At 33.2% G+C, this 13,540-nt stretch overlaps 1 protein-coding gene across 2 annotated transcripts in view; it reads left to right on the top strand.

Moving 5' to 3' along the window:
• Brr2 (U5 small nuclear ribonucleoprotein l(3)72Ab) overlaps nucleotides 1-13,540 on the top strand; it is an 84,797-nt gene that overhangs the window by 37,576 nt on the left and 33,681 nt on the right. For both annotated transcript variants that reach the window (XM_076452060.1, XM_076452059.1), the window contains exons 16-25: nucleotides 845-1,103; nucleotides 1,643-1,792; nucleotides 1,923-1,984; nucleotides 3,006-3,186; nucleotides 8,642-8,746; nucleotides 9,426-9,707; nucleotides 10,048-10,200; nucleotides 10,390-10,661; nucleotides 10,900-11,191; nucleotides 12,906-12,976. In XM_076452060.1, coding sequence (XP_076308175.1) covers nucleotides 845-1,103; nucleotides 1,643-1,792; nucleotides 1,923-1,984; nucleotides 3,006-3,186; nucleotides 8,642-8,746; nucleotides 9,426-9,707; nucleotides 10,048-10,200; nucleotides 10,390-10,661; nucleotides 10,900-11,191; nucleotides 12,906-12,976 — 1,827 coding nt within the window. The remainder of the gene's footprint in view (nucleotides 1-844; nucleotides 1,104-1,642; nucleotides 1,793-1,922; nucleotides 1,985-3,005; nucleotides 3,187-8,641; nucleotides 8,747-9,425; nucleotides 9,708-10,047; nucleotides 10,201-10,389; nucleotides 10,662-10,899; nucleotides 11,192-12,905; nucleotides 12,977-13,540) is intronic.

Raw genomic sequence — 13,540 nt, 5'->3', positions numbered from 1 at the left:
ACCTCATTTAAGTGTTTGATATTTATTTATTACACCTTTTTAATTGTGGTTCCCTTTCCAGAGTCTCAACCTCTCTAATTCAATTTGACATTGTAAAATGGCCAGAACATTAAATAACGCGACACCAGGACTGGAAAGGCCAACTTCAGGTGACTGACGGTGGTTCTTGAACTTACCTGTTAGTCTTCCTGGCAGGTTATGATCATTACCATTATGCTAGAGAAAGTTCTTTACAACTTCTCTTACTCTGCTTTCTCTCTTAACATTGTAGACTAGGTGTCAACATTGGTTTTATACTTTTTCTGTTTTTCAATGTTTTGTTTTACCTTCATTCCCTTTAATGCATTTTACTACATTTAATTTATTTTTACTGGACGTTTGGTGCAGATAGCCTAGCTGCTTTGTGCCATAAAACACTAAATCAATCAATCAATATTTCATTTTAACTTTGTTCTAACTCATTTATTTTGTAACTAGATATTTGTTTTTTAATTACTAAGTGAATTGTACATTTTTACATAAGCTGTAAGAACCAAGGTTACATTATGAATACAAGTTTAGTTGGTTTTGATGTAGTGGAGAAAATAATGAACAGTTTCATTGTTCGTGTTGTAAAACTGTACGCATTGTTCTCTAAATGTTTATTTTCATGTAATGTTTGAAAACATGTATAACTTAGTTACATTACTCAATACACTTTTAAAAAATGCTGGTATTTATTTTCAGCAATAATAATAATACTTAAAATCTCAGTATTTGCTCTGTAACTTTCTGAAACTTAAGTTATTATTTTGTTTAGCTTTCAAGTGATTTTTGTAACTGTTTTTGTTAAATTTTTACACAGAACTATTCGTAACATTGAAATGACTCAAGAAGAAGTGAGGTTAGTTGGGCTTAGTGCTACTTTGCCTAACTACAAAGACGTTGCGACTTTTCTCAGAGTTGAACCTACCAGTGGACTTTATTATTTTGACAACAGTTTTCGCCCTGTTCCACTGGAACAACAATACATAGGAATCACGGAAAAGAAAGCTATCAAACGATTCCAGGTTATGAATGAAATATTGTATGAAAAAGTAATGGAACATGCTGGAAAAAATCAGGTTTGATTTGTTTTGTATGCATGTTATATTTTTATCACTACTGAAAAAAACAAAAAGTCATGGTAAAAGTGAATGTAAACTGCAGAGTTTCTTAATGTTTTATGGTGAAAGCTGTAACATTCTTGTACTCATGAAACCCAATTATTTTTATATTCTTTGTTTTTTCAACTTTAATCTACTAACATGAGGGGTTTGTTTTGTGATTATAGATTTATATTTAGTTTTATCTTTCAAGATATTTCTTATACATTGTTCAAGTGATAGTTGTATCCTGAGATGGTAATGAAACTGTTTACCGATTTGTTTGTTTTTTATCAAGTGATACTTGCATCCTCAGTTAAGAATCAAATTGTTTTACCTGTTGTTGTTTTTTTTATCAATATCAGGTTTCAAGAATAGTTATAAAGTTGAACAGTAACTTGTTTGCTTACATTAAACTGTGAAATTAAAAAGCACATGATTTGATATTTTAATTTGCTTTTAAAGTTGGCTGATGCTGATTTTTGACAATATCTTCATTGTTTGTTTTTTTTATATAGGTGTTGGTTTTTGTTCATTCACGGAAAGAAACTGGAAAGACTGCTCGGGCTGTTAGGGACATGTGTTTAGAGAAGGATACCTTAGGTCACTTTTTACGTGAAGGATCAGCATCGACAGAGGTGCTTCGGACAGAGGCAGAACAGGTTAAGGTGAGCACAGTGTCACCTGGTGGTAATACCTAACAAAAACTGTTCATCATTCTTTGTATACGTTGTACTTGTGAAGCATGTGAAGTGATGTAGCTTTATTTAGATGTTTTCTTTCATTTTATTTTTCAAGAACTTGGAGTTGAAAGATCTATTGCCATATGGTTTTGCCATTCATCATGCTGGAATGACCAGGTATGTTGTTTGATATGTTTGTTGTTACTTAAAACTTAAATATTTTAAAATTTATTTTTCTTCATCACAAAAAAACAATTAGAGATATTGTTAACATATGTTTGGTTATTAATTAATTAACAAAATCAGTATAGCTGAATCGTTTGTAGAATTACATTTTTTGGTTTAGCCAAATAAAATTATATTACTTACTCATTCCAAATCATGATAGGATTGATATTTGTGTTTAAGGTATTACATAATCTAATCACAATAACTGTCATATAAAAATTTAAATTTTGTACTGGGGGGGGGAGGTATTTAGAAATAGTTCTTATGATTCTTACCTTTCTTTGGTGCAATATTAAGAAGTTATTTTGGTATTATTTAGAAAAATTTCTTTAAATTATTATTCTGTTTAATAATTTTTAAGATTTTGTGTAGATTATCCAATGTCTCTTGACACCTTTTCAGTTAGCTCTTTGTATTAGTTAATAACATGTACAAATTGGAGTACATAGTTTTGAAAATTTTCTTTAAAGTGTGGTATATATGGGCCTGACTTATGTCATGGGTTAAGAAAATTTATTAATTTCTCACTACAAGAACTTTTAATATTGAATGTGTACAATTGATCTTTGACTTGTTTATATATTGTGTCTAAAATAAATTGGACAAAGTGGTTAAAATATTGAAATTGTTCAAACTGAAAAAAATAGTCAAATTTTGAATATAACTGTATGAAACATTCTGAAGATTATTCAGAAACTCATCTGAAGTAAAAATGTATTCTAAATATGGCTAGTATGGGTATTAAAATTTTAATTAAAATAAAGTACTTAACAGTGTTTCGAACTTCATGGGTAATCGTCAGTTTAACCTGTGTGTGTTTAAAATATTTCAAAAAGGATTATACTAGTTATTTATTTATCACATTTGTTACTTTTATTTGATGCCTTTTCGTAAACAGTTTATTACAATCATATATTCATTGATGATAATTATGAAAACAGTAACAACAGTGTTTTGTTTAACACATCAGGGTGGACCGTACTCTGGTGGAAGATCTGTTTGCTGACCGTCACATTCAAGTATTAGTTTCCACAGCAACACTAGCCTGGGGAGTGAATCTTCCAGCACACACTGTGATAATAAAAGGTACTCAGGTATATAATCCAGAGAAAGGACGTTGGGTTGAACTAGGAGCTTTGGATATTCTTCAGGTAGACATAAGTTGTTACTGTAGCATTACACAAGTCTAACCTTCTAATAATGAAATTTGCAGTTTTCATTGTTGTTATTTTTGTTACACTGAAGTCTAAATTGTTATTATATCATATGTGGAAAAGATTGTGTTTAGAAATGGATCTCTCTCTGAACCAGAGTTGTCTTATGGCAGAGATCAGTTGTGAAAAGCTGGAGATTATTTGATTTTGTTCAAATTAGTTTGATGTGATATGAATATTACAGTATCCAGTTTCCAAATCATTTGATGTGATATGAATATTACAGTATCCAGTTTCCAAATCATTTGATGTGATATGAATATTACAGTATCCAGTTTCCAAATCATTTGATGTGATATGAATATTACAGTATCCAGTTTCCAAATCATTTGATGTGATATGAATATTACAGTATCCAGTTTCCAAATCATTTGATGTGATATGAATATTACAGTATCCAGTTTCCAAATCATTTGATGTGATATGAATATTACAGTATCCAGTTTCCAAATCATTTGATGTGGTATGAATATTACAGTATCCAGTTTCCAAATCATTTGATGTGGTATGAATATTACAGTATCCAGTTTCCAAATCATTTGATGTGATATGAATATTACAGTATCCAGTTTCCAAATCATTTGATGTGATATGAATATTACAGTATCCAGTTTCCAAATCATTTGATGTGATATGAATATTACAGTATCCAGTTTCCAAATCATTTGATGTGATATGAATATTACAGTATCCAGTTTCCAAATCATTTGATGTGGTATGAATATTACAGTATCCAGTTTCCAAATCATTTGATGTGATATGAATATTACAGTATCCAGTTTCCAATTCATTTGATGTGATATGAATATTACAGTATCCAGTTTCCAAATCATTTGATGTGGTATGAATATTACAGTATCCAGTTTCCAAATCATTTGATGTGGTATGAATATTACAGTATCCAGTTTCCAAATCAGACAAAATTATGGCAGCAGAAGCCATATAGTTGCTGAAAGTAATTTTTATTATGTACACTATGGGTATACTACATCAGCTTTCTTCTTTATCCATCATTGCACCTGGTTTTCTGACCAAACTCCTACAGACCTTCAGCAAACGTCCTCAAGTCCTGGTGACCATAACTGAAACATAGCTGTTATTTGGCATCTTGTCATCCTTGATTACCTGCATGTACAATTTTCTGAGAAATTCATCTTGCAGTCTGTGCAGTCACTGTGGATAAGGTCAAAATGGACTTTAACAGCCTGTGTTAGATCAGATCCATCTACTAAACCCAAGGATGCTGCAGTTGCACTCAAAAATGGGTTTAATGCTGACAAGAACTGTAGTGATAGTCACAGTAGAAGTCTCCACTCAGATAAGAAGATCATTAGGAATGTCTCCAACTGGAAACAAGCAACAGAGGAAGGATGCTTTATTATAGTAACAGTAGAAGTCTCCACTCAGATAAGAAGATCATTAGGAATGTCTCCAACTGGAAACAAGCAACAGAGGAAGGATGCTTTATTTGATAAGAAGATCATTAGGAATGTCTCCAACTGGAAACAAGCAACAGAGGAAGGATGCTTTATTTGATAAGAAGATCATTAGGAATGTCTCCAACTGGAAACAAGCAACAGAGGAAGGATGCTTTATTTGATAAGAAGATCATTAGGAATGTCTCCAACTGGAAACAAGCAACAGAGGAAGGATGCTTTATTTGATAAGAAGATCATTAGGAATGTCTCCAACTGGAAACAAGCAACAGAGGAAGGATGCTTTATTTGATAAGAAGATCATTAGGAATGTCTCCAACTGGAAACAAGCAACAGAGGAAGGATGCTTTATTTGATAAGAAGATCATTAGGAATGTCTCCAACTGGAAACAAGCAACAGAGGAAGGATGCTTTATTTGATAAGAAGATCATTAGGAATGTCTCCAACTGGAAACAAGCAACAGAGGAAGGATGCTTTATTTGATAAGAAGATCATTAGGAATGTCTCCAACTGGAAACAAGCAACAGAGGAAGGATGCTTCATTTGATTTGAAACTCAATTGTGTGTGAACACTGAGGGTAAAAAAGCTAACCAGTTATTGTGTGTGAACACTGAGGGTAAAGTGGTGTGGAACCCATTCTGACTGAAATAACTTAACCAGTTATTGTGTGTGAACACTGAGGGTAAAGTGGTGTGGAACCCATTCTGACTGAAATAACTTAACCAGTTATTGTGTGTGAACACTGAGGGTAAAGTGGTGTGGAACCCATTCTGACTGAAATAACTTAACCAGTTATTGTGTGTGAACACTGAGGGTAAAGTGGTGTGGAACCCATTCTGACTGAAATAACTTAACCAGTTATTGTGTGTGAACACTGAGGGTAAAGTGGTGTGGAACCCATTCTGACTGAAATAACTTAACCATTTATTGTATGTGAACACTGAGGGTAAAGTGGTGTGGAACCCATTCTGACTGAAATAACTTAACCAGTTATTGTGTGTGAACACTGAGGGTAAAGTGGTGTGGAACCCATTCTGACTGAAATAACTTAACCAGTTATTGTATGTGAACACTGAGGGTAAAGTGGTGTGGAACCCATTCTGACTGAAATAACTTAACCAGTTATTGTATGTGAACACTGAGGGTAAAGTGGTGTGGAACCCATTCTGACTGAAATAACTTAACCAGTTATTGTGTGTGAACACTGAGGGTAAAGTGGTGTGGAACCCATTCTGACTGAAATAACTTAACCAGTTATTGTGTGTGAACACTGAGGGTAAAGTGGTGTGGAACCCATTCTGACTGAAATAACTTAACCAGTTATTGTGTGTGAACACTGAGGGTAAAGTGGTGTGGAACCCATTCTGACTGAAATAACTTAACCAGTTATTGTGTGTGAACACTGAGGGTAAAGTGGTGTGGAACCCATTCTGACTGAAATAACTTAACCAGTTATTGTGTGTGAACACTGAGGGTAAAGTGGTGTGGAACCCATTCTGACTGAAATAACTTAACCAGTTATTGTGTGTGAACACTGAGGGTAAAGTGGTGTGGAACCCATTCTGACTGAAATAACTTAACCAGTTATTGTGTGTGAACACTGAGGGTAAAGTGGTGTGGAACCCATTCTGACTGAAATAACTTAACCAGTTATTGTATGTGAACACTGAGGGTAAAGTGGTGTGGAACCCATTCTGACTGAAATAACTTAACCAGTTATTGTGTGTGAACACTGAGGGTAAAGTGGTGTGGAACCCATTCTGACTGAAATAACTTAACCAGTTATTGTGTGTGAACACTGAGGGTAAAGTGGTGTGGAACCCATTCTGACTGAAATAACTTACCATTGTATGGATTGTATGCAGAAGATTCTAAACATTTAAACAATGTGTGCAACACCTCCAAGGATTCTGTTCCTCTTTAGCTTGCTGCAACCAACAAAAAACAAAAACACTCTCTCTACTTGAAGGAATGGTCCTGTTTTGACAGTGCATTGCTTAAAAGTTATGGAGGCATCTACTTATAATGTTTGTTATTATGAATATAAAACGCACCTTAATTGATAGGATTTTGTTAATTTGTCTTTTTATCATTTATATGTATTTTTCCAACCTGTGTATGAAGAACACGTGGGAAAATAAAAAAAATTGCTTTATAAGCAGCTGGCTTTTACACAGAAGCTTACTGAATAGTTTTATTAGAATCATATTTTTTTTATGTTACAAAATAAAAGCCTAATGCATATATAAATACATGATAATTGTTCCAATGATGGATTCTTCTTCAACATTTTAAGGCCCAGACAAAAATCAGGTTTAAAGATTTAGTTCCAAGAGATTTTGTGTGAATAACTTTTCTGCATAATACAAGACTTTGCATTGACAATAAAAAATCTCTAAATCTGGTCTTGCACCAAGGGGGTGCAAGAACTTGTACTTGACCTTACTCTGGAGGGTAGCAAGAACTTGTACTTGACCCTACTCTGGAGGGTAGAAAGAACTTGTACTTGACCTTACTCTGGAGGGTAGAAAGAACTTGTACTTGACTTCACTCTGGAGGGTAAATGTCTTGTTGCCAGCTTTTGTGGTTTGGGCTCCATGATCTAAAAATATGACCTTTAGGCTGAATTTAATAAAAGAAATGGAGAAGCAGCTAATAATTTTGAGCTTTTACAGAAACAAGCATGAAATAATAGTAAGCCCTTAAAATAAGTTTTAGTTATAAATGTACAAAACTTGTTTACTGCAATGTCTGCTTTATGGTTTATAAATGTGGACTACATATATACTTAACATCTTGTTCACTGTAATGTCTGCTTTATGGTTTACAAATGTAGACTGCATATGTATTTAACATATCAAAAGTCTGAGTTTTCTGCATGACGTGTACGTATAAAATCCTGAAAAAAGTAAAATATACAGAACTGACACGCATCATCAAGAAGATGTTGGGATGGTTCAGCCGTGCAAGGACAGTCTTTTTATGGGGCTACATAGCTATACATTACTAGGCAATTGTTATGTGTTGTACTAGTCTCTGGCTGTGTGATGTAGACAGGTTGTAATACCCAATGACTTAAGTGTTGTAGCTCTGTTTTAATGACCAGTAGTTTTTAAAGGGTTTGTGATATTGCTGTCTCTTATTTCTCAGTGGCTGTAATTGAAATGTAGCTGTGCATTACTACCATGTTGTCATAATAATGTAGCTGTGCATTACTACCATGTTGTCATAATAATGTAGCTGTGCATTACTACCATGTTGTCATAATAATGTAGCTGTGCATTACTACCATGTCATAATAATGTAGCTGTGCATTACTACCATGTTGTCATAATAATGTAGCTGTGCATTACTACCATGTTGTCATAATAATGTAGCTGTGCATTACTACCATGTTGTCATAATAATGTAGCTGTGCATTACTACCATGTTGTCATAATAATGTAGCTGTGCATTACTACCATGTTGTCATTATAATGTAGCTGTGTATTAGTACCATGTTGTCATTGTGATGTAACGAGGTTTTACAACCCAGTGGATTTTTTATGTTGTTTTTGTCTTTCCCTCTCCATTGTTTGAGTAAAGTTAATAAACTATCTTGGATAATTGTGACCCAAGCATCAAGAGGTTCATAAGTTACAGACAAAACAGTTATGTCTGAAAGAAAAACAACTTTGAGGTTAGTGACCCTTGTCACAGTGGCAGTAAATGAAAATGTAGGTTTACAAGGTGTTACAGAGTGCAGGTAAGTACTTTACAATTAATTATGGATGTTGTGTTTCAATAGAGAACTTTGGCTTTATTTGTCACACAAACTGGGATCAGGTCATCATCCTTTGTGGTGGTTATTTTTTTATTTTTAAAATGTTTTTGTATTTATTGATTAAGAAGTTTACTTTTGTATGATTTTTAAATGTTTTGCACTACATAATCTCAGTCTACATATTTTGGCAGATGTTAGGTCGAGCTGGTAGACCCCAGTATGATACTAAAGGGGAAGGCATACTGATGACGAACCACAGTGAACTCCAATACTACTTGTCCCTTCTAAATCAGCAGGTTAGTAAGATAAAACACTGAATTTGTGTAAGGAAGCTTCACTTTTAAAGGTATCTTAATGTGTTATACATCAGATATTAAGTAAGAATAAATGAGGACTATAAGTCCAAATCATAATAGTGAAGTAGTAAGACTGTTGTGTAAGGAAAATTTACTTTTAAAACTATCTTAATATCTATCTCAGATATTAAGTAAGAATAAATGAGGCTTATAAGTCTAAATCATAACTGAAGAAGAAACGTGGTCAATATTTCTGCATCATGGCACGTGAACCACATGTTTTTCTGTACAGGCATTAATATTTGTTTCTCTATATTTCACAATTTTCTATTAATATTGTTGAAAGTTTATTGCTTGTGTTTTAACCCTAAATAGCTTTTGTTTACTTACCAGTTTGAAACTGATTTTGCAGGTAAATGTTTTGATACAAATGTTATATAAATAGAAATCGTAACATAAAATGTTTATAATTAGAAACAGATGAAATGATTCGTTTAGCTATGTTTTCTTTTTCCAGTCATGCAGTTATAAACATTAAAAGTAGTCTCACATAAAACTAGAATTGCTCTTATTTCATGTCACATAATTATGATCTCTAGGATTATGTACTCGAGATATTTTGCTGGTTTCTTGTAATATCTGAATGTGTAATTGAAGTATGGTTAAATTAATATTGCAGCTGCCAATAGAGAGCCAGCTGATCAGCAAACTCCCAGATATGCTTAATGCAGAAATAGTGCTTGGTAATGTCCAGAACATTAAAGAAGCTTCTCTGTGGCTGGGCTACACTTACTTGTACATTAGAATGTTAAGGTCTCCAACCCTGTATGGTATTTCTCATGACGAGTTAAAGTCAGACCCTCTGCTGGAACAGCACAGAGCTGATCTAATTTTTTCTGCAGCCTGTATTCTAGACAAGAACAATTCTATCAAATTTGACAAGAAAACTGGAAACTTCCAGGTAATGTTTTTTTTTATCCGCTTTCATTTTTCCAGTAATAATCAGATGACAAGGAAATTGTGCTGGGAAGTCAAAAGAAAATCTTTGTATTAAAACAGACTTAAGAATAGGGTCAAGAAAGAGCTAACGATAGAAATTAAAAATTATATTGAGTTTTGTTTAGCAGTACTTTGTACAAACTTGCAAACTTTAAGAATGCACTTTATTTTTTACGTACATCTTAGTTTAACTTTTGTCTTAATGTAGTAATGTATGTATAGTTCGAGTATTGCAGCATTTTATTCACACCATATTTTCCTGAAGAGAAAAATTCACTGCTAATTTTTTATGTCCCTTCCAGGTAACAGAGTTGGGACGTATTGCTAGCCACTACTACTGTACTCATGAGACCATGTCCACCTACAACACTCTACTTAAACCAACGTTAAGTGAGATTGAGCTGTTCAGGGTTTTCTCGTTGTCATCAGAGTTCAAGAATATTAACATCAGAGAAGTAGGTACCTGTTTACTGTATTCACAATCATTGTTGTACAGTGAAAGGAATAACAGTCGTTGCTGTTGATTTATAATTTTATCAGAGCAATAACCTTTCAAAAACCCGAGTGATTGTTCTTTAAGATAAACTGACAGTAAATAAAATGTTCTTCATTTATTTCTGATAATGGAATATTTGTATCTGTAGGAAGAGAAGCTAGAACTTCAGAAACTGATGGAACGGGTTCCAATCCCTATCAAGGAAAGCATTGAAGAAACAAGTGCCAAGGTTAATGTCCTGCTTCAAGCTTACATATCTCAGTTAAAACTGGAAGGCTTGGCATTGATGGCAGACATGGTGTATGTAACACAGAGTGCAGCTAGGCTAATGAGAGCAATATTTGAGATTGTCCTACATCGAGGTTGGGCCCAGCTAACAGACAAAGCAATGTCTCTTTGCAAGATGATTGATAAAAGAATGTAAGCTGTTAATAATTGGTAGTATTTAATTTCATATTTCATAAGATTTAATCTAAACTACAGGGGGGGAAAACGTTACATGTACATTTATTAGAGTATTTCTATGATGTAGTTCAACTAACCTTGTGACCAAAGCATAGTTGAAATGCCAATAGACACTTTTGTAGTGAAAAAGCTAGTTAATTCATTTAATAATAAGATAATTTTTGTCTTTGTTTCAAAATGTCCTTATTTCCAGGTGGCAGTCCATGTCGCCATTGAGACAGTTCAAAAAAATTCCAGAGGAGGTTGTGAAAAAAATTGAAAAGAAAAACTTCCCTTGGGAGCGACTTTATGATCTTGGCCCTAACGAAATTGGGGAGCTTTTGAGAATGCCAAAACTAGGAAAGACTGTGCATAAGTACCTTCATCAGTTTCCCAAGTTGGAGCTATCTGCACACATTCAACCCATTACCCGTTCTACCCTCAGAGTTGAACTTACCATCACTCCAGACTTCCAATGGGATGAAAAAGTTCATGGAACATCTGAGGTATTTTTATATTTGTAAATATAAAGAAGACTTTTGAGTTTTTATTTTCCTAAAGTTTATTATAATTAGGACAGACTATTTTCATGTGCTGGAAAATTGTTTTTATTTTTTATCTGGTAAAATTTGTTTCGTAATTTTATTTCTGTTACCTCCATTTTGTGTACTTCTGTATGTATTTGAGACATGATGCTGCTTCATATACAGTGAACTGATTGGTACAGCACTTCTTCAAACCATTGAAGATATGATCCCCCATGTATTACTACAAAGTATTGGAAATTGGTGTTTCACATGTCTTGAAGTTGTGGACATTTTAAATTTATTTATGGTAAACTTTTGAGTGGTATACATATAAAGTTTACAAATAATGCCAGTTACTGAACTTCATAAAAGTGTTTTATTTTCATTTCTATGACCTGGCATGATCAGGAGATTAGGATGCTTGACTCAATGTGAGGATTGTGGGCTCAAATTCCTGTCATGCCAAACATGCTTGCCCTTTCAACTGTGGGGTGTTATAATGTGACATTCAATTTCACTATTCATTGGTAAAAGAGTAGCCCAAGAGATGGTGGTGGGTGGTGATGACTAGCTTCCTTTCCTATAGTCTTAGTACTAAATTAGGAATGTCAGTTCAGATAGCCCTTGTGTAGCTTTGTGCAAAAGTCAAAACAAATAAATGTTTCATTTCTTATCTTTTAACACTTTTGCCCCTGTAGGTTAAAGTGCACGTGTTGTGATGTTTGGAGCATTATTTTCAAAATTTTTATTTAAATAACATTTTTACTGCTTACCTCAATAAGACTGGCATGAAAATGTAGTTTAATCTCAGAATGAAAATCACTTTACTCTCATACTATTTAAAAATAATTGACAATTTCATGGGCAAATATAAAAAAGTACTTTGTTAAAAAATCTGACTTTTCGTGTGCAAAAACTTTGTAATGTTTACTAAAAGTCTTCTAAATTTCATGAAGATACACTTAATAAATGGTTATGTGTTTGGTCTGATGGGCCTAGGCAGTGTTAGTAAAGTTAAAGTACTTAAACTATATAAAACATGTTACTAGTTCACCTAATTGTATTGACTTTAAAGTCTACTCTTATTCAGTTTAATCTGTTACCATAAGAAATTTTAAAATAAAATGTTGGAGATATTCTAGAATTGATAACGTGTATATACAGCCATCATATGCAGTATGATATAGGTTGATCCCTCTTTTCAATCCAAATGGAAGGCTAACAGCTGAAGTGTATTTTGATGTATAACTTTAGCAGCAAAGTGAAAGTTTTATTCATTTGTTGGTTAGAACAAAATGTGCCTGTGAAAGAAGCTTGCAATATTGTGGACTCCCCTTGGTAAGACAACTGTTTGTTCTTGGATTTACAACACAAAAAATAGGGGGTTCCTTTCCCCTCAGTGGACACAATAGATAGCATGATGTGGCTGTGCTATCACACATACAATAATGCGTTGTTTTCATTACATGAATGTTTTTCTACATTCATGTTTCATCAGCATTTTTATTTAAGTTTATTTCAATAGACAGCACATCAAATTAACAATTTGATCATTAGTTACCCATATTTACGTCACTTGATTTTCTTTCTTCATTACTGTAATTCTTTAAATGTAAAATAAGCATTATTCAGCTTTATTTAATTGAAAAAGTATATATTAGCAAACTCATAGAAACTTTATTTCTGTGCATAGGCTTTCTGGATCCTGGTGGAGGATGTAGACAGTGAAGTTATTCTTCATCATGAGTATTTTCTGTTGAAGAGGTAGGCTTTATACTTATAGATTGTTTGTAAAAATTGAAGATGAAATACAAGAATTCTTAACCTTTTATAAATCTACTTTTTAAAAGAAACTGGTAATGATAAATATTTTCTTGTTGGTCACTTGTTATTGTGTGTATTAGTTCCAGTAAAAAAAATGTACAGCTTCTTTATCATGTTTTCACTTAATCTCTATTGATTATTTTATGGTTGTAGTCAGGAATACTGCATTGGGTACGCTGCTGTAAATTTTTATGAACATTTTATTCAACTGAGAAAATTGTATTAACGTTCTGAAGAATGTGTGTAAAGGTCTGCATTAATTAAACAATGTGGGTCACATGCTAGATTTGACATTTACAATCTTTAGGGTTTTTTTATACATTAAATAAACAATGTGGGTCACATGCTAGATTTGACAAGTACAATCCTTAGGGTTTTTTATACATTAAATAAACAATGTGGGTCACATGCTAGATTTGACATTTACAATCTTTAGGGTTTTTTTATACATTAAATAAACAATGTGGGTCACATGCTGGATTTGACATTTACAATCTTTAGGGT

This window comes from Tachypleus tridentatus, chromosome 8, assembly GCF_004210375.1.
Source record: "Tachypleus tridentatus isolate NWPU-2018 chromosome 8, ASM421037v1, whole genome shotgun sequence".
Taxonomy (NCBI): Eukaryota; Metazoa; Arthropoda; class Merostomata; order Xiphosura; family Limulidae; genus Tachypleus; species Tachypleus tridentatus.
The sequence above is the reverse complement of the archived record's forward strand: the minus strand, read 5'-3'. Positions and strand labels throughout refer to the sequence as shown.